Below are 20,615 nucleotides of genomic sequence, written 5' to 3' on the forward strand. Positions count from 1 at the left end.
TCCTGTAGAGTAGGGTTAAACCTAGGGTTGGGTTTCTTCTGTCCCTTTACACACACAAACACATGTAGTCATTTACTTCTTACCAATGACAAATACTGGCATGAAGGCTCCGGAGGGCACTGGGATAGTGATGGCCAAGGCAGACATCCAGAACTAAGAGGGAAAATAGAAGCAGATAAAGAAAGAAAAGACATGAAAAGAAAGAACAGGGTGGCATTTCAATTAGCTTCAGAGTACCATCCGGTGTGCCCCTCGATGATAGCCAAGCTGAACCCTCTACCAGCAGTGAGGAGGCAACCATGCGAGGCTTATTGCTGAGGTTAGATTGAGCTGTCACTTTCACTCTCCATTTGACAAAGACCCTGAAATAAACCCCTGGGTAATGAGCGGACTCTGCCGATTGGCCGACGGTGCACCAGACGAGCGGAGAGACTGCTAATTAGGAAAGAAACAAAAACGGAAATGTCATCACTGACAATGTGTGAGCATTATCGTCAGGTCTGTGTGTGTGTGTGTGTGTGTGCAAATGTATAAGTGTAGGAAGATGTAGGAAGATGGTTGAACAGAGATGAGTTTTAAAAGGCTGTCATACTCACTTATGGAAATGAAAGTCTGCACTGATACCTGGGACATCGTTAAAACGATGATCCACGCTTACTTGACTGAACTCAATGTTAGATTAAAAAGTCTTATTAAAATTCCATTTATACTCCACACTACCAGCATAGTATTTATCGGTTCTTCAGTAAAAACTGTCTGATCACTCTTTCCATCCTTGACACTTGAGGTAGTTAAGACTGACTAAGTCAACCTTCAAAGTTAACTCTAACTCAGTTTATTTGTAGAACAAAGTGTATTTTTTAACCTTTTCAATGTCTTAATAAAGAAATCCTCACTGAGTCAAATCCTTACTTGTTCCCACGGTCACCAGTTCACACATGAAGGCCATTTGGATCACTTCTGTACTGTAGACCGGTAATCCAAGGTGCATTGAATCATGAGCACCAACATGCTGCACTCTACTCACAACACACACCAAAAGCATCTTCCAAACATTCAGTCTGTTAAGGCTACAAAACAATCACATCTCTCTGACTTGCCCTCAGTGCCAACAGGATTGCTGTGAATCATACACTGGGGAAACCAAACAACTGTTGGTTAAGCGCAAAACAGAAGAGCTACCTCGTCGGGCCACAACTCTGCTCTCTACACCTCCGGCCCCGACTCTTGACTCTCAACAATGATGATGTGCACATTCTGGCCAGGAAGCAATGCTGATTTGGGAAATCAAAGAGGCCCAGAAAAGGAACAACCATCATATTTGAAAAGAGATACTCTAGACACCAAACTGACTGCTTATGTAAGAAATTAATTATCTCGAACATGAGTTTTCTAGGAAATGTGAGAGTCTGAATGTGAGGCTGAAATATTGCTTGTACAACACTAAATGCTGGTTGAGGTTGTTTCATTTTCCTTTCAGACAGAAACAGGAGTTTAACAGAGAGTACAAGACACATGTACGAGCTTGTTTCAGCTGAACTGTGTAACGAAAGTTGGGAAGTGCCTTAGAATCAGGTTCCCAGTGAATGAGGGGTAAAAATGTTTCAGTGCGAGTCTCCCTAGGTCTTGATTATCCAATCCATTAACCTCCTAGGACCTGGCGTCCACATATGTGGATTTCACATTTTGGGTTATTTAGACTAAAATACTCAATTTTGCTGGGTCCACTTACAAGGACATTATACTGCTACTGTTCTAACAAAATTTTAAACGAATATCCTCATATGTGGCTCTTATTTTTCTTAAAAACAAAAATTAAGGTAAAAAAAAAAAAAATCTGGTAATTCTTTGTTTTTACATTCATCGGGCCCCAATATGCCCAAATATCAAAGAGAAATTAAAAATGAATGTCGTGGAAGAGTCTGGGTCTTAGGAGGTTAAGGTACTAACGAAAAGAAAAGGAAAGAGGATTTGGAGCTAAAGTGCTTTAATAGCCCTTGAATTGAGTAATAAACTAATCGACTGTAAGTAAATCAATTAGTGAGTATTTTAAAAGTTCACATTTTTGAGTAAGTTAAAGCTAAAATGTCAAAACCTTTTCTCCAAATTCTGTAATCATTTATTCTGTAATTTGTTAAACTACAGGTAGGCTTGTGCATATGTTTCCATGTCATTTTGAAAAATCAAAGCAAAATACTTTACTTTAAATAACAAATTCAAAAAACTATGTCCATTTAAATACAAATATTAACATACAATGTAAAGTTGGGTATACAACATTTTATGGTTGAGACTGTATGTGGTGGAAACAGTTGGGAACAGTTTTTACTTGCTGTTCCCAACCAAGTAACAGGTCTCTACAAAGGGTCACACAGTTGGACTAATATAATCTTTACTGATTTTGTTTCCTTGATCTTGACCTGAGATTGTGAATTTGAACAATTTTAATTGTTTAAGTAGCATCTGCACAGATAGCATGCTAACTCAAAGCTAGCCAAGAGCAGAGTGATGTTAAAGCTGAGTGCATGAAGACCCCAGCCCACCAGCCAGAGCCTGAACTTCAACAAGAAACAAAGGCAGTGATGAGCAGCTAGACTGCAGCCTCTGTTTCTACCTGTTCATGTCTCTAAAGTAGAATCACTGGGGTAATTAACTTTGAAGTCTGTTTAGGCTCATTGTCATATAATATCCACTTTTACTGCTACACAGATGACACAGATGACAGCTACTCTCCTACCCACATCCATTTCTGACTGTTTAAGTGAAATCAAGGTTTGGTTTACTCATAACTTTCTCAAACTTTATGGTAATAAAACAGAATTTATTCTAATAGGCACCAAATCAAAACTGACTAAAGTTCTAACCAAAGTCTTTCATTATCCATTGATAACGCTGTTGTCACCCCTTCCCCTGAGGATAAGAGTCTTGGTATCATCCTCGACAGCACTCTTTCCTTCACAACATATATAAATAATATCACTCGGTCTTCTTATTTTCATCTTCGTAATATTAACCGCCTTCATCCTTCACTCTCTCCAAACAGTACCGCCATATTTGTACTGCTTTTGTCACATCTAGTTTAGACTACTGCAATTCTCTTCTCTATGGTCTACCTCATAAGCCTCCACATAAACTGCAGTTAGTTCAAAATACAGCTGCTCATATTATATGAAAAATTAGATCTTCTGAACATATAACACCTGTTCTAACACAGCTTCATTGGCTTCCAGTTCACCTCCAAGTCAATTTCAAGATCCTGCTTCTTACTTAAGAGCACTTAAAAACCTTGCGCCTCCATATTTACCTGACCTTCTTCACATGTACTCACCCCTACGTACACTCCCCTTTTCTTCAGCTTCCCTTCTGTCTGTTCCAACTGCTCACCTGACTACAATGGGACTGACTACCAAAACTTTGGAATGCACTTCCACCAGATCTCCGCACTATTAACTCTGTTTTTAAATCACATCTTAAAACCTATGTATTCAGAATTGCATACCCTTAATCACTTTTCTGTCTTAGTCCATTTTTTATTTCGTTTAGCTTTTATACTGTCATACTTGTACATACATACTTTTTATTTTTGTTTACCTTATTTTTTTAATTTTGTTGTAATAATGTAAGGTGACCTTGAGGGTCTTTAACCTCCTAGGACCTGGCGTCCACATATGTGGATTTCACATTTTGGGTTATTTAGACCAAAATACTAAATTTTGCTCTACATGGGCGTGATATCCACTTACGAGGACATTATACTGCTACTGTTCTATCATTTTAGCCTGCTGATCAGAAAAAAAAGAATCAGTCTAAAATGGATCAATAGTGCAATTAGAGATTATTTTACATGATGTTACCTTTAAATAGGCCAGTACTATTAATTGGCACGTATTCTTCGGCACAGAGCGGGTAATGTATTGAGCACAGGCTTATATTTTCAGTGTTTGCATGCACAGAAAGAGACACATGAATCAGTGTATTGTACAAGCCATTACACAAACCTCATCACTGTAATAATCTCATGGTTTCAAATAGACTTTTTAATTACACTCATTGCTCCGTCGCTCTCTCTCCCTTTTCTGCTCCCTCTGCTCCAACTATAGTTAGCTGTAATTAAGGCTGGCTGCCATGGTGACGTAATGGATCTCCTTCTGTGACCCTAAACTGCCACCGCTTTCGCACCCCGTACAAACACACATATGTGCGTAGGTGTTCACACACACTATAACACGGACTCAGCGAAGAGAATCAGGCTAAAACACAGTCACACACACACGGTTACAAAACACAAAATAGGCCTCATGGGAAAATGAAGACAGCAGTGTGAAATAATCTTTAGACTTTCCTTCCTCTCTCATTCTTTCTCTTCCACCTAGACAGTAAAACTAGAATAAGAGTTGGGAACTTTTAAAAGATCTGAGAACTCATAAGAAGAGGCTTAACTTTATTAGAGGCCATGAACTCCCAGGAAAGCAGTACACAAGAAGGTGAGTGTGTCCTCGGGTATGTGTGGGTTATATTGCCAATACTGAGGCCACACTGATCTGAGAGGAGTCCACTGTTACCGGGTGGTTAAACTACAGGTAGACCTTCACACACCTTGTATTTTATGATGCTCAGAAACACTGTGCCCATTGTTGTGTTACTTTAAAAAAAAGTAATTCTTATCTCATCTTTGGCTCACAATAAAGGCCCGTAAATTAACAAATAGAAACGCAACATAAATTGTGTACAATTTACTCTAAAATCATAATACTTGTGACTGATTTTTGGTACTAAAAAGTAAGAGTCTGGAATTAGAAAATGTAAAGTTTGGTGGATATTTGGCATTTTAAAAAGTTCAGCAGAAAATCTTGTTTGTTTTTATTAAACAAACACAACAATGAGAAAGTGAATGCAGACAATTGTGTTACAAAAACCAAATCTAAAATTTTAAACAATTTCTTGCTTTCTAAATTCCACTTCAAATTATACTGATTAAGTGTCAGAAACAGTTCAATCTTGATGACTGATAACTAAAATTATTCAACCCAAGACGTTTTTCGTGATAACACCATAATTAAGGTTTCAGCACAAAACCAGTTGGGTTAATTTCAAATTCAAATTCAAATTTTATTTGTCACGTACACAGTCATACACAGTACGATATGCAGTGAAATGCTTGGACAACTGCTCGTGACCTAAAGAAAACAAAAAAGGAAAGGCTATGAATAAGATAGGAAATAAATATGAAAAATTTAACCTTAAATTTACCCTTAAATTTAAATTTAAGGGTAATTTGTAATAAAGTAATCATGGTCATAGAGTATGACCATAAGCAATCCCTGACATTTAGAATTTATTTTGGTAACAAAATGAATATTTGTTATTTATGTCTATAATCAGTAAAGTTTGTTTTGTGTTGACCCATCCATCCACCCCAGCCTCCACTCAATAAGCACTTTGTCATTCTGTTTTGAGGATGCTCCACCTTTCTTCTTACAATAATAACTAAACAACTCGCTATGTCAACCCCATGGGAGCCTTTCTGCGTGGAGTTTGCATTTCCCATTTCCCTGGGTTTCCTACGGGTGCTCTATCTTCCAGCCTGAGTCCAAAGACACATGTGTAAACTAACTAGTGGTTCCAAGTTGAACATAAATATGAGACAGATAAAATGTTTAGAATGAAGCACAAAGTTTTCAGTGAGCAGTAAGAAAGAAAAAAGTGCTGTGTCAACATTTACATACATTAATCTGTGTCTGTGTTTTGTTTTTCACCTTAATGTCAACATTAATTAATTTGGTGTGCTTTCTTATGTTCATCTTGTAAGACACACTCATTTTCTTAACCATAAAGGATAAAGATGTTCACATTTAAATTTAGCTATTTTACAATTAGGGCATTTTAGCACTTATGATTAAAAATGAATATTTTTGTGCATGTAATATTTTTTGGAGACACCCAGTCAAAAAAGATACAAATATTGTGAAAAATAAGATGTCATTTGCAAATAGACTTTCAGCAGTTCTGTTGAGAGTGTGTAGATGACAGTGTAATCTAAACCAGCAGCCTGTTTACTCATAGTAACATGGTCAAAAACACTTGAGCACGGGTGACTGTGGCAGGATACTGCAGGAACTTTATTCTCCAGCCTTATAGGACGGAAACCTCAATTATAGCAACTGAACTGATGTCTGCAGAGTAATAGCTGCCAATGGGCACTCCTTCAGGTGGCTTGGAGCTAGTTGTTGCACTTGGGGGCATAAACTAATAGACACGGACAGGATACTCCTGGCTGTAAATATGGCTCCATGGGAATTAATGCTACATTATCGTGTCCACATTTGTAATACCATATTGTATAAATATTTATAAAGTAAAATATATTTTTTATATAGAAATCATACTTTCAAGTTGCAACTATTTCCTAGTAGTACACCAATGCTGTACTAGAAATACAGTTTGTAGGAAAAAATGAGTTTGTATTTTCTGCCTTCATAATTACATCAGCTTTCATGAGAACCCAGACACCACTGGGAGAAATAGCCCCAAACCATGACAGTGTCTCATTGGTTTTACAGATGACTGTAGACACTGTTGTACCTTTCTCCTCCTCCTTTTTAAAAATGGCACTGAGACCATTTCTGATGAGGTTTTCGTTAAAAAAACAACAACAACAAAAAACAAAATACAGATGCATCTCTCAGGGCCTGTGTCAACTCTTTGCTAGTTGTTGTTTACTAGTAGTTTGCACTTTCCTTAAATCTTTTTAAACTAATACTTACTATACATGACATTTCTCTGTAGTTTCCTTTGAATACCTTTGTCTATCGTCTGGTTAAGGTTGATTCTACACCATCACTACCACAACAAATGCTAATGCTGATGATTTGCAATGCCATCTTCATCAATAAAAACTTCCTGATGCTCAGTTTCATTCATTACTATCAATTATACTGCATTTCTCATAAAAACAGGGGGGGCAGCAAGTTCCTCTAACTGTGACTCAGCTACATTCAACATCCTGCTGGACCTAAGACAGTTTGTACATAATTAATGGTATATAACTAATTAGAGAATTAATCAACATGGTCTGATAAGTCAAGTCTGACTGTGTGTGTGTGTGTGTGTGTGTGTGTGTGTGTGTGTGTGTGTGTGTATTTAGTTTAGCTATAACCCTACCCTGCTCTAACACTTACTGCCAAAGGTTCTGAGGTTTTTGAGCCAAAGTGTGCAGAGAATAAAGCAAATGGATAGTTTTCAATTTGACGTAGTACGACCATATAATTGAGAGCCGATTGTTTTAGAGGAGACACATTAGCATTTCCGAACATATCCCTCTACCCTTTATTTGCTCTATTACTATTTATGTCCTCTTATCTATTGCTCTATCCAATTCTTTGCTGAAGCAATGACTCGCTTCCCCCTGAAGGAGTCATTAATGTTTCATCTAATCTAATCTAACGTAATCTAGTAGATGTACATCTCGCAGAGGTAGTTCACGACCATGAAGATTTATGAGGATCTCTGCCCTCAAACTGAAAGGGGACTTTGATAAGCAGTGGAAGGCAGCAAACTTAAGACCTGAAAATCAAGCTGGGACTGTTTGGGTTATTGGTTTAAACCGCTGCAAATTCAAGTGGAACAAGTGATCAAGGAAACCACTTGCATGAAATCTTTCCTTATTAAAATCCAATTAGAAAATTCTTAATGAACCTTGTGAATTTTGACAGTAGCTTTAATGAGTCTTAAAAGTTCTAAAGCTGCTTCGGGGCTATACTATTTTAGGAGAAAGCATCATTTGTTAATATACTCAACTGAGATTTAATCAGTGTATAATATTAGCTTTGTGCTTGCTCAACAAAAATCTGAACAGCTGCCTTTTAAAAAAAAAATGATGCGCCTTAGTTATCACGCCACTGATGTAATAGGCTTTATGTGAAAATGAATGATTAACCGAATCAGCAGTAAAGTGTAAAAAGTAGGCCAGAACGTCAAATATAGACATCTACCCCCCAAAGGTTGTCTTTTCAGGACGTACTTATGTTTTGCCTTTCACTGTAACAGAGCTAATACTTTGACATTTGATGACAAACATAACTACAAGTATGACTTAAATGCAATGTGGTCAAATCACACTGATGCTGACACACTGCTGCTACAGAAGATGTTGAATAAAAATGCTCTGTCAAACCTTTTAAAGCAATTTTAGATTAATTAAATGTATTTTAGGCATTTTGAGTCTGTAAAACAGTGTTCATGGTGACAAACAGATTTTACATGATGCTGCATGCTTGGACCATGAAAAAAAAAAAATTCTAAATGCACAAAAACTGGCCAAAGACAGAACTTTTCTTTTATTTCTTATATATGGGTTTGTGTGGCTCTTGCAAGAGCTCATTGTTGGCATGATGCCTACTTACTAAAGACACTGTTGAGGCCTTTTGGTGTTGCTGGCCAGTGCATTCATTCTTTCTTAACAATTTACCAGATTGATGATTTGGCTACTGCCAAAGTTTTTGCTCTCTCTCTCTGACTGGGTTATTTAGTTTTTTTGTAGCCAAGTGACAGCCTCCCTCAACTGTGTTGACATTTCTTAGGGGGATGATATTTAAAATTACAGTGGCAATCTATAAATTGAACTACTGAAATCAACTTCAAATAGAAGTCAGTTAGATAGATGTTTGCTTCATCTTTGATGAAATATCAAATGAACGGTTCTCACCTGGTTGTGAAACTACCTGTCAGTAAACTGTCCAATAACTTTTGAGCCTCTGAAAATAAGAGATTTTGTATAAAAATGGCCAAAATTCCTAAAAGGTTCATGGAAATTTCAACTAAACCTATAAGTCAGCATTTCAATTACATATTGCATAAGGCTACTTCAAAATATATTGTATAGTGTATGTGTAATAAACAAATGCATGTATTTGTATATGACACATATGGTTATTTTGGTCATATTGCAGCAGACGTACTAGATAGTCTCTTGTATATCTGTATTTCACTGATAAGTAAATAGTATACTAGTAATAGCTATTACCATCTGGAACCTCTACTGACAATGCTTTGCCAAAATTAAAATCTGATTTTTCTTTTTTTCCAGAAGACTTTCATTAAAATTAAGCTCCCTCTGAAGCTAGAGAAGAGTAATAACATACTCTCTACCAGATCCCACATGAAAAAACCCTCTAAATTTTCCTTTTAGTCAAATAAGGGGCTCAAATAAAAGCCTTCCCATCTTGCACCTGCATATCTTGTTAGATGATCAAGTTGCTATTACAACTCATGCTGAGGAGCTGCATAAGAAGCTTTAAATAATTAGGTTTCTTGCTGCCAACACGATTAAGCCCCTGCATGCTGTCATAGCTCTCTTAGAATTAGATTTTTTTTCCTTTTTACCAAATTATTTTTTAAACTAATACCATGCTAATCATCATCACTTTTAAAACTTGGATTTTCAAGAACCCTTGGATATCCCATTTATGAATTAAAGAACCTCAGTAGTTTTAGAATATTTTGTGCCAATGGCGCACTAAAGAGGAAGCTAAAATTAAAACATAATATATTGCTTTGCTATAAGCTTCATTAGCACTACCTTGTTGCACTTTCAATCTGTCATGGTGTCTCTGGTTTAGACTGTATGCCAGGTTTGTCCCACTTTTCTCAGAAGAGTTGTTGGGTTTCCAAGCACCTCTTTGGCCTGTGTCCCCAGTAAGATTAGTCAGCTGCTCCACACATGTGATGCACTTGGGTAGAAGGCTGTTTACATCCTTGGCCTGAAATGAGTAGCTTCCACAATGCTTATCTTTGTTTTTCTTCAGTTGGCGTTTTTTCTGGTTTTTATTTGTTTGCCAGTTAGTTGTGGTTTGTTCCACACAAAAATGATCAGTTTTCCTTCCTCACAAGTTTTTTCCACTTTCCTTGCTATCAATCACACTTTTAGGTGTCACACTGGGAAATGAACTTTTCTAATGTGCCACATAAGAAACTGTTGTAGAGGGCCGCACCAATAAGCTTTTAAAGAACTGAGTTCAGCTTCTTGTTCAGTCCCAGTTTCTTATGTGCCCCCATGGGAGAACTCATTTCCCACCTTTGTTCTGGGTAACTTGAAACTGAAAGGTGTGTCTGTAACTTACATAGTAATTTGAAAAAGTTACACATTGCAGTTACATATTGTGATAATACCTTATACTCAATACAAAATCCACTGATCCGCCTTAAAGGTGGAACAGACTACATCAGGTCACACCTTCAGTTTTTTTGTCCTTGAGTAAATAATTGCTAGTTTTGTTCTCTTTTTGATCAGGTAATGACAGTAAAGTACAGCCAATCCAAGCTTTGGTCCCAGTTGGTTCCCCCTGATTAAATTAAGTTATATATCTATTCATAAGAGCACAAGACTCACAATTCTTGCACCTTGTGTTGAGACCGATTTTGATTGATGTTTCTTTGACTAAAATGATGGAAAACAATGAAATCAGGAGAACAGGAGCAGGCAGACAGAGTGAAGGATAGTGAAGTCAAGGGTATCAGTTATGACGCACTATCCAGGACATTTATACTCTAATTTGTCAGTCATCTGGGAGCCCTCTGTACTTGCATGTGTGTGTCACATTCAGAGGACAGTCTGTCGCCCAGGGGCCTCATGGGACCCTCGGGGGCCCTTCTTCTATTCCCACTCCAATTACAGTCCCGCCAGCTCTCTGTCACTGATGCACACACACCAACAGATAACAAAGGACTCGCACAGGCTGGAGGACATACCTATATTAATAAACTCATCTCTTCCTGAGAGCTGTTGATGTGCATAATTGCACACCACTAAAAATAGCATTTAACTACAAAGCATGCCAAATGAGTGTGAGTGTGTGTGTGTGTGTGTGTGTGTGTGTGTGTGTGTGTGTGTGTGTGTGTGTGTGTGTGTGTGTGTGTGTGTGTGTGTTGCAGAGAGAGAGAGAGAGACTTGAATGTTATCAGCACTGCACCTCACAACAACAGCAATTCAGCCTTTTCTTGAGGAACTTTCTTTAACTTCCTGTCTTGTCTTGTACTGATTTGCATGATTCAAATACACATACAGCAGCTTCACCGGCTGACCAGCTGCTGGAACTGCCTGACACTAAACATTTTATCTGCACCTTGGCTTTCAGAAGTTCAGCTGCTGAATTCGGTCTTCCTGAAGTTTCGACATGAAAAGACGCAACGAGACAAGATGGCTGCCAAGTTGAATAAAAGAACCATTCATTACAGAGCAGGAGAGGGAGAGGGAGCAATCTCTCCTTTGAAAGTCACCAGGCTGAATCCAGGAAAACCAAAGGCTGTAATTAGACAGAGCCATTACAGCCTCACTTTGAATGTTGTGTGTGCGTGTGTTGTATTATGTTCTGGTGTGGATGTATGGACTGTAATTGTGTGTAAAAGGGAGACCAAGTGTGTGCATCCATACAGACAGATGTTAAACTGTCCAATGACATTTTGCAGGGGTGTGATTTAGTTAGAAAAGTTTGGTGTGTGTATGTGTGCGCATGTGTGCGTGCGTGTTATGCCTATCCTATATGTGACCTACACGAAATGCTGCATATTTGGTAACCCTATACATGCCCAGAAGATGCACATAGGCACACCTACACATGAGGTGGACGTCACGCTGAGAGGAATGATGCTGAAAGAGTTTTGATAAAGGACAGCAGTAGGACAGAATCTGACACACACACACACACACACACACACACACACACAGGAATAAGACAAGTTAGTGGCTTTATGCAAGAGACAAGGGAATCAAACTCACTCTATAAACTGATTCAAAGTTGGGATTTGACTGTGCTTTGTTCACCAAGACCAGAAAAACAGCTGCGAGAGACATTCGCTATTATGCTGTTGAGAAACAATGATAGTGAGTCAGTTCCTGGCACTGCTGTTACATGGTGCGCATCATCAATCTCTTTGCTTACATAACTTTGACACCGGAGCTTAGGTAAGTGTTGGATTCCTGTTTCACCAAGTGTCTTTAACCAAATTTTGTAGGACAATGCGCTTGGCTGTAATTCTGCTTTCACAACTTTGCCATTTTATGAAGGGCAGATTGTGTTTGTTTTTTTGACAAAAGGGAAGCCTAGAGGGCCATTTGTTTACTTTATGAGTTTAATTTAGATGACTTTATGGCAATGAAATTCAAAGGACCCATTTGTAGGATTTGAAATATTAAAAAAAAATGTGATGATTCATATTGGAAGAACATCGAAACACAGAGAGGCGTGCTGAAACGTAACAGATGCATCAATAAATAATAAAGTATCTGCAAAGAGACTTTGAAATAAGAGTAATACCTGCAGGATGAGCACTTGTGACCATAACAACATGGTTATAGTCTGAATAGTGGTGTAAAAGTTCCATAAAGCTTAAATGACTCACAAGTTACAAAGTACATGAAAATTATAGGCTGGGGAAGCAGAGAAGCGTTTTCTTCAGCCTTTTAAAAAATAAAAAAATATTCCTAATACCAAAAATAAACATTTCTGGGTAACTTTCACAATATCTCAGGTTAACTGAACAATAATTAATATTGTCAATGTTTAATCGACAATGCTGAAAAACTCTAAAACAGACTGGTGACTTGCCCAGGGGGTGCTCCACTTTTTGCCCTATGATAGCCAAGTTAGCCTCCAGACTTCCCAAGGCAAAAGAATGTAGCCCATTATCAATATATAAATAAAAAACATATATTAAAAATACATGATATTTTTATGTTTAGAGAAGTAAACAAACAATTTAAAGTTCATTATTCTAATATGTAACATGAGCTGGATTTAAGATTTTGTGGATAATGGTTATTATAATAATGTTCACACAGCTGTCAAACTGCAAAGTCTATAAATAGACAGCTTCTTATATTGCACTGATATTTAAGGATGTTTAATTGCATATCAGTTTCATTTACACAGAGAAACAGGAGTTGTTAAATGACACTGAAATGGTCATCGATATAAAATTAGACTTCACTAATGTGTGGCTAATAATAATAATGGATTGGATTTATATAGCGCTTTTCAAGGCACCCAAAGCGCTTTACAATGCCACTATTCATTCACTCTCACATTCACACACTGGTGGAGGCAGCTACAGTTGTAGCCACAGCTGCCCTGGGGCAGACTGACAGAAGCGAGGCTGCCATATCGCGCCATCGGCCCCTCTGGCCAACACCAGTAGGTGAAGTGTCTTGCCCAAGGACACAACGACAAGGACAGAGAGCCCAGGAATCGAACCGGCGACCTTCCGGTTACAGATACGCTTCCCAACCCCCTGAGCCACGGTCGCCCAGTGTTATTATCTAAAGTTTGTTAATTCTTTGTTAATTATCTACCTCCACCTGAGCCAGGTACCAGGTAAAGTCACATGACTCCTCACTACTTCCCTGATGTTCGGGGTGTTTTTTGTTTCTGTTGTTTAGGAAGCCAACTTTCTGTTTCTTTTTTAATATTGTGTGTTATGTGATATGTTGACTCCCCAGTGGATTGCACAGCTGTGTAGCTTTGCTGACTCATGTCATGTACAGTAACAGCTATCCAGATTTAAAAAGCTACATTTAAAAAACGTCCCCCCAAATCCCCCTCGCAGGCACCCTCTCATATACTCCCCTACACATTACTCCACTCTACTTGGCACCCACTCCTACTTCTGTGTGAAGTCTGCTTGCTGTATGAAGCCCACAACACACTCCGTGTTTTTGTATTGGAAAAGGACATTTCATTTCAGCTGAGCAGTGCAGCCCAATAAGTAAAGGTTACATAAAAAGCCAGACAAGCGGTCCCGTGTTCTTAAACAGGCAGGATGGTGGAGCACAGAATGACCAATCCTGTTTTTTCTTGTTACTGAGCACTAGAAAAAAAACAGGAGAATGGGCGGTAAAGGAGATAAATGAATACATACTAACTATTCAGCTTCTTGAGTCCATAGAGGCCAGGACTGCAGAGCCTTCATTCCACCACGCTCGGCCCTCACTCAAACTTAGGAGTTGAGCCAAGTCCAAGAACTGGTACTTTGTCTACATATGTCATCTCAGTAAAACCTTTTTTTTTTTTAAATATAAATTTTTTTCGAGAGATGGATGTTGCATTTTTTCCACACCTCTCTGCTGCAACATGAGTCACTTAAAATTGAATCTATGGGACAATCCAGAACAGTGGATGTGCTAGAACAACGGCAAACCCGGACATCGGTTCCATCCTGACTCAAAGAGCTGGACCAGGGATCGTCAAAATGGTCTGAGCTGTAGGTTCAGTTAAATATCATTCTGTGTTTTCTACATGTATCAACAGAAGGGCACCAGTTGCAAGTGGAATAATTAACAAATCATGGAGGACGCCAATAAGGCCCATTTCCTGAACTCACCAGGAAAGTGTTTACTGAAGCTGAGGGTCAATTTCTTACATCTATAGCATGAGAAGTTCTATTTATAGCCACAGTTTAGCTTTACTTTTTGGAATCTCTCCATCTTTATGTCTTCTACATAAAGTCAGAAGACATAATGATGTGACTTTATTCTTGTAGCCGACTGCTGAATCCTCTTCAATCAGTCCTTTCGCTCACTGATACAGCATCAAAGTGACACAAAACTCCTGGGAAAACAACTATAACACACTGAGGGGGAAGACAGACAACATTTTTTTAATTTAACATGGTCTCCCTTTGCTCTTCACCAGTGAGAAGAAGAGATGTGATCTGTTCTATTTGGCCTATTAGCTCAGCTCTAGTGTTAAATAAAAAGGTGAACACTCCTTGGATTTATAATGCAGTACATCCTGTCATGCACTGTGTATGGGATTTACTCACTGTGCCAGCATACATGCTTCAATTCAGAGAGAAACTAAATAGTCCAGCAAAGGAAGGGAAGCAACCAGAAAGAGCCAACAGAGTCTAACAACTGTGATAAATTTAGTTTTCACATTAAAAAATTGCAAACAACTGAAAACATTTTGCATTAAAAACTCCAGAGTCTTTTTTAATAATTTTTAGCTCTTCCTACCTTCATTACGATGAAGAGGACTAGCGTGACAAAGACGTTGACTTGCGGGTGCCTCCAGGCTTGTGCATTTCCAATGTAGTCGAACTCCTCGGCGATGCCCTGTTTGGCCCAGGTTCGGTTGTCCAGTAGTGTCACCAACGCCTCTTTCTGAGTCAGCTGCAAACCAATCAACATGCTTCATTCAGATTAAGATTCATTTAAAAACTTAAAAGGGGAAAAAAAAGAAAAACAGGCCAAGTTGGAGGATGGTTACACACACTCACAGATACAATGCACATAAACAATCACTAGGTCAGTAAAAAATCCATGATTTCTCTGAGTTGCACTATCACTTTTTTTTTTGTTCTTTGCATTTTGCATAAATCTAAATAAATTAAATAATTCATTATCTAAAAAAGACAACAAAAGTGATAATGAAAGAGAAAACTTTGGTCACATGCGCCTAGAATTTTTTGCTAAAATCAAAATCATTACCCATTTCTCATCTTAATACCTCTTTTTAAATGGTATTAAAAAGAAACAGCTGGAGGAAAGTTGTGCAATTAATGAGGTTACTTGGCAACATGTCAGGTAAAAAAAAGGTCAGCAACATGACTGGGTATAAAAAGAGCATCTCAGATAGGCAGCGTTTCTCTGAAGTGAAGATGGGCAGAGGTTCAGCAGTCAGCAAAAGGATGCTGATGCATCCTTGGGTGAGATAGTGAAGTGTGAAGGTGCTTAGCTATAGATAATAGCACCTTATGAATATGTGGGTCTCTGGGTGAATAAGACTTGTACTTAAAAGTGAAAAAGTCCATTTATAGTTTTATAAAGTATTGATCAGTGGTACATAAAATCAAAAGATTTAGAGAATCTGGAGAACTCTCCATTTTGCAAAGTATTCCAACTTTTTCAGTATTGCAGGCATTGAGTATAAGAGCACAAAGTGAGCTGCAGCTTTTTAAAACTGACGGTGCACACTGGTGGGGATAACGCTGCCCACATCCACAAAGCTCACCAATGAAGAGGTTGTGAGTAAGACTAAGATACACAATTTTGAGTGTGCACTCCAAAGAGGAGTGGGCCAGTGTGGGCAGATTTAGAGCCATACAGGCCTGACTCACGGTCTCATTCGCGGCCAAGACCAAGCGACAGCACATGTGTGTGTACTGTCGGTGTGTGTGCAACATCCTCTGATGCAGAGGCTATTCCCTTTCTAATACTGATAATTAAGACAGATGAAGTGAGTGATATTGGAGAGAAGCCACAAGCACACACTTGCGAGTCATCGCAGGAGCAAAAAGACAGTATGCTCATCCAATCCTCCAGGGTACACAGGTGACACACAAACACATGTGAACCTGCGCTGCACACATTAAAAAACAACTACACCCTGACATGAATGGTAATAAAGTTGTTATTTATTGATCTAAGTTGGCTCGCAAACACAGTGAGACATGAAAATCATGGTTAGATGGATACATCTGAATGCACTCAGGGCCTGCACAGTGACACTTACTGCACATAAATTACGACACAAAAAATGCAGTGGACACATAACATAAATTTTAAATATAATACAATATCATACCATAATGGTCCATAATGCCCCAGGCTTTCTTTTACATCCAATGTAATAGTTGCAGGGTGTTGAGTATATGTAATAAAAATAATATATGTTGAATGAAATTGGGGAACGTACTTTTCCAGCCATAAACTGTCCAAAGCCAGGAGGAAATGTGAGGGTAGAAAGGACTAAAGTGACCAGTGCTGGATACAGCAGACGTCTAAAAGAGGAAGAAAGACAAGGAGAGAAACAGTAAAAGAGATTTAAAAAAGCAGGCACAATCGATGTGTGACACTTAAATAGGCTTGGTGATAAAACTGTTTTCTTTGATTATATAAAGTCTGCACATTTGTGAGTACATGACGACGTTCCTGTTAGCACCGCTTCAGACAACTCAATTAACGCTATTTATCCCAATATTTGTACAAATGTCCAACAATGTTTAACCTTTTGTTTTACAGGATCCTGTCGGGGGAGCAGATTTTATTGCGGCTACTGAGCAGGTCTGTGCTCAGCTTTCAGTGTCATGTGAAAGAGAAAATCTTCTAGGTCTTTTGTAGGATTTTGTTATCCCTTTTAATCCAATCGTGTATCATCTTCGATACATGAGTTTTTGAGACTTTTATATAGTGAGATTTTTTGTCCCCTGAAAGAAGCGAAATTAACCTCCTAAGACCCGAACTCTTCCACGGCATGCATTTTTAATTTCTCTTTGATATTTGGGCTGATTGGGACCCGATGAATGTAAAAACAAAGAATTACCAGATTTTTTTTTTAACCTGATTTTTGTTTCTAAGAAAAATAGGAGCCACATATGAGGACATTTGTTTAATATTTTGATAGAACAGTAGCAGTATAATGTCCTCATAAGTGGATATCAGGCCCTTGTAGTGCAAAATTGAGTATTTTGGTCTAAATAACCCAAAATGTGATGTCCACAAATGTGGACACCAGGTCCTAGGAGGTTAATGGCACAATTTATTAAAATTTAAAATTGTAAAAATATGGTTCAAATTAAAACTAATATGTGCAAATTAATATTTAATTTCTTTTAAAAAGATTTAAGGTTCAATAAATGCTCCATTTTCCAAAAAAATGAATTTTCTGGCAATGATTTCATGGTTGAGATCTTACAGGGTTAAAAAAGAAAAAATAAAGTTACAAATCAAATAAGCATTTGTCCATAATGTTCCTTGACACTGATCAAGAACAGGTCACGTACATCATAATGCTCCAAATAAAGAAGAAGAAAAAAAGAGCATTTCTGCTATTTTGTCTGACATCTGATGCTACATAAACTTATTTTAATATTACAAACCCTAAAAATTCCTAATCTGAATTTGGCTTTTACAAGTAAAAGGACTGATTCTTATATAGCGCTTTCTACTCTCCAGGAGTACTCAAAGTGCTCTGTACAAGATGCCACATTCACCTATTCACTGTCTTCTATGCTGTTAAGTGCTTTCTAGCTACCATTCACACTCCGCTGGATGCAATGTTACACGATGTGCTTATTTTATTTTTTTTATTTTATTAATTCAGTAGTGGACAGGTACTATTAACAAAAAATCTAATTATAATCAGTACCTAATACCCATTTATAAACATCTGACTGTTTTTTTTAGGGTGAGATAATCACATAGCAGCAATTCAACACATTTCAGTATGTAGGCATGCTCAAGACGACCTGCTGAAGTTAAAATTGAGCACCAGAATGGGGAATAAAGGTGATTTAAGTGACTTTGAATGGCATGGATGTTGGTGCCAAATGACCTGAGCAACTAATTTAAAGTAGTGAGATTTGCCCACTAAATGATCTCTAGAGTTTATATTATCCACCAAGCAGCAGTTCTCTCTGTGAATCTGGTTTGTTGATGAACTCTGAGTTCATAGGAAGTCACCTGTCAACTGTTTACAACCAAGGTTTGCAGAGAAACAAGGATGTACAACATGCTGGATTTTGAAGCAGATGGCCTAGCGCGAGCAGAAGACCACACCAGGTAGCATTCTGGTCAGCTAAGAACAGGAAACCGAGGCTACAGTTCACACAGGCTCTCCAAAATTGAACTACAGAAGAATGGAAAAACACTGCCTGGTATGATGACTCTCGATTTCTGCTAAGCAGCTTTAGTAGGTTTGTGGTGGAACGGGAGATTGTTATTGTCGTTTTGAGCACATTCATTTATTCTCATTCCCAGAGGGTCATGAAATTGCAACTTTCATTAAAGTTGCAATTTCAAATAAACCACCCACACATTACTACAAAGCAATTACAGTATTAACCAATTATCAAACACTATTTCTGCATTACTTTGGCCAATTCTAAAAACTATTAACTAAAATTTAATCAACTTACATTTTCCCATTTTCGAATGATGGTTATTGTACAATGTTATCCTGACAGTTGACACAAGTTTAAAGTAACAATGCACCATGCTTTCTGCTTTACATAGAAAAAAAAACGATCAGATGTTACTATATCACTTGAGAAAATGCAGTGAATATTCTTTCTGGTATGTACTTTGTATGCACCTATTGCTTTATTAAGGTGATTATACTTACTTTTTCATTAGAAATTTGTTGATGACCTTCTGTTTCCTCATGAACTGGACAATGAGTCGGTTCAGGTAGACAAACAAAGCCCCACCGAAACCACTGGCAATACTGCAGACAGAGAAAACAAGTAGGACTATTTTTTTCCCTTTCCCCACCCGGTATAATGCATCAAATCAAAACAGAATGGAATAAATTTGTTTAAGTGTAAACAAAGCAAAGCATCAACGCATCGAGTGCAACATTTTTCTCACTTGATCCACCTCCATAGGGTGTCCCCAGTGCATTTGGCTACAATAAAAACAATGAAAATGTAATGAGTTTCTAATCGACTGGAGATGGTTGCTGGTAATAAGTGCAAATGTAATTCTGTAAAGTTGTGGGGAACAGGAAAACAAAGAAATATGGGAATGGAGGAAAAAAGAGAAAGTACACAAAACATGTGGGAGGCATATACTGTAGACTGAGAGAAATAAAGACGAGCATGGAAAAAAATGAACAGGGAGTCAGAGGCATGAGACAGTAGGAATAAAAGAGCGAGAACACTGTCAGATGGGGATTTGTGGGGGAGTCTCAGACAAAGCGGAAAAAGAGGTTTATATAAGCGCGCATTTAGAAGCTCGGTGGGAGTCCTCTTTATGGGAGTGAGAGCCAAAGAAAGCAGAGAAAAGGTGGCGGGAAAGAATAGACTCAGACAGCTACGCAGACAACCTAATGCTTATAAATTTATCCTCTTGCATTATTAATTCCATCAAATACCTTTGAATAAATAATGAACAGGATGATGAGGGAGTCTTTGCCTCTTTGGCACAGCTGAGGAAAACGCAGCACATCTACCTTTTCATGCACTTTGTATGGTACACGTAAAAACAAACAAACAAAAAAAAAATGGTGTCCTCTGTGTGTGTGTGTGTGTGTGTGTGTGTTTGGGTGGGGGTTAAGTGTTGGAATCTGGGCTTGTGCTCATGATTAAAACAAGGGTGAGTGTACCGTTTGAGGACAAGAAGGTGTTAAAGCTATGATCAGGCGATGGTGTACAGACGTATGTATGACTCAATAAATTAACGTAGCATTAAGTGAATTAAAAATAATAATAAAAAAAAAAAATACAGGGCCTTCATTTATGAAAGGTTTTTCTGTATTTATATACATTTGCAGAGATTCATTCAGACCCATTCATTCAATGCATTTTCATTCTACATTCCTTCCATATTCAATTCTTTTACTTAATTTTTCAGTTATTATTGTAGACAACTTTACTTCATCATGCAAATGAGTCAGCTGTCACACAGGGGAAACGCTGCGCTCATTGGTTGACTGATCCTTACAAGTAAAATAAGTTAAGATACAATATACAGGGTGGGCCATTTATATGGATACACCGTAATAACATGGGAATGGTTGGTGATATTCAAGTCCTGTTTGTGGCACATTAGTATATGTGAGGGGGCAAACTCCTCAAGATGGGTGGTGACCATGGTGGCCATTTAGAAGTCGGCCATCTTGGAT

The 20,615-nt window shown here is 38.0% G+C and overlaps 1 protein-coding gene across 8 annotated transcripts in view; it reads right to left on the reverse strand.

Moving 5' to 3' along the window:
- LOC102301272 (chloride channel protein 2) overlaps positions 1-20,615 on the reverse strand; it is a 177,711-nt gene that overhangs the window by 48,369 nt on the left and 108,727 nt on the right. For all 8 annotated transcript variants that reach the window (XM_014338738.2, XM_042227328.1, XM_014338739.2 and 5 more), the window contains 4 exons: positions 19,116-19,217; positions 16,689-16,773; positions 15,008-15,163; positions 84-153 (listed from right to left, as the gene is read on the reverse strand). In XM_014338738.2, coding sequence (XP_014194224.1) covers positions 84-153; positions 15,008-15,163; positions 16,689-16,773; positions 19,116-19,217 — 413 coding nt within the window. The remainder of the gene's footprint in view (positions 1-83; positions 154-15,007; positions 15,164-16,688; positions 16,774-19,115; positions 19,218-20,615) is intronic.

The sequence above is a fragment of the Haplochromis burtoni genome, unplaced genomic scaffold (genome assembly GCF_018398535.1).
Source record: "Haplochromis burtoni strain Fernald_Lab_line unplaced genomic scaffold, NCSU_Asbu1 Contig_255, whole genome shotgun sequence".
Lineage (NCBI taxonomy): Eukaryota > Metazoa > Chordata > Actinopteri > Cichliformes > Cichlidae > Haplochromis > Haplochromis burtoni.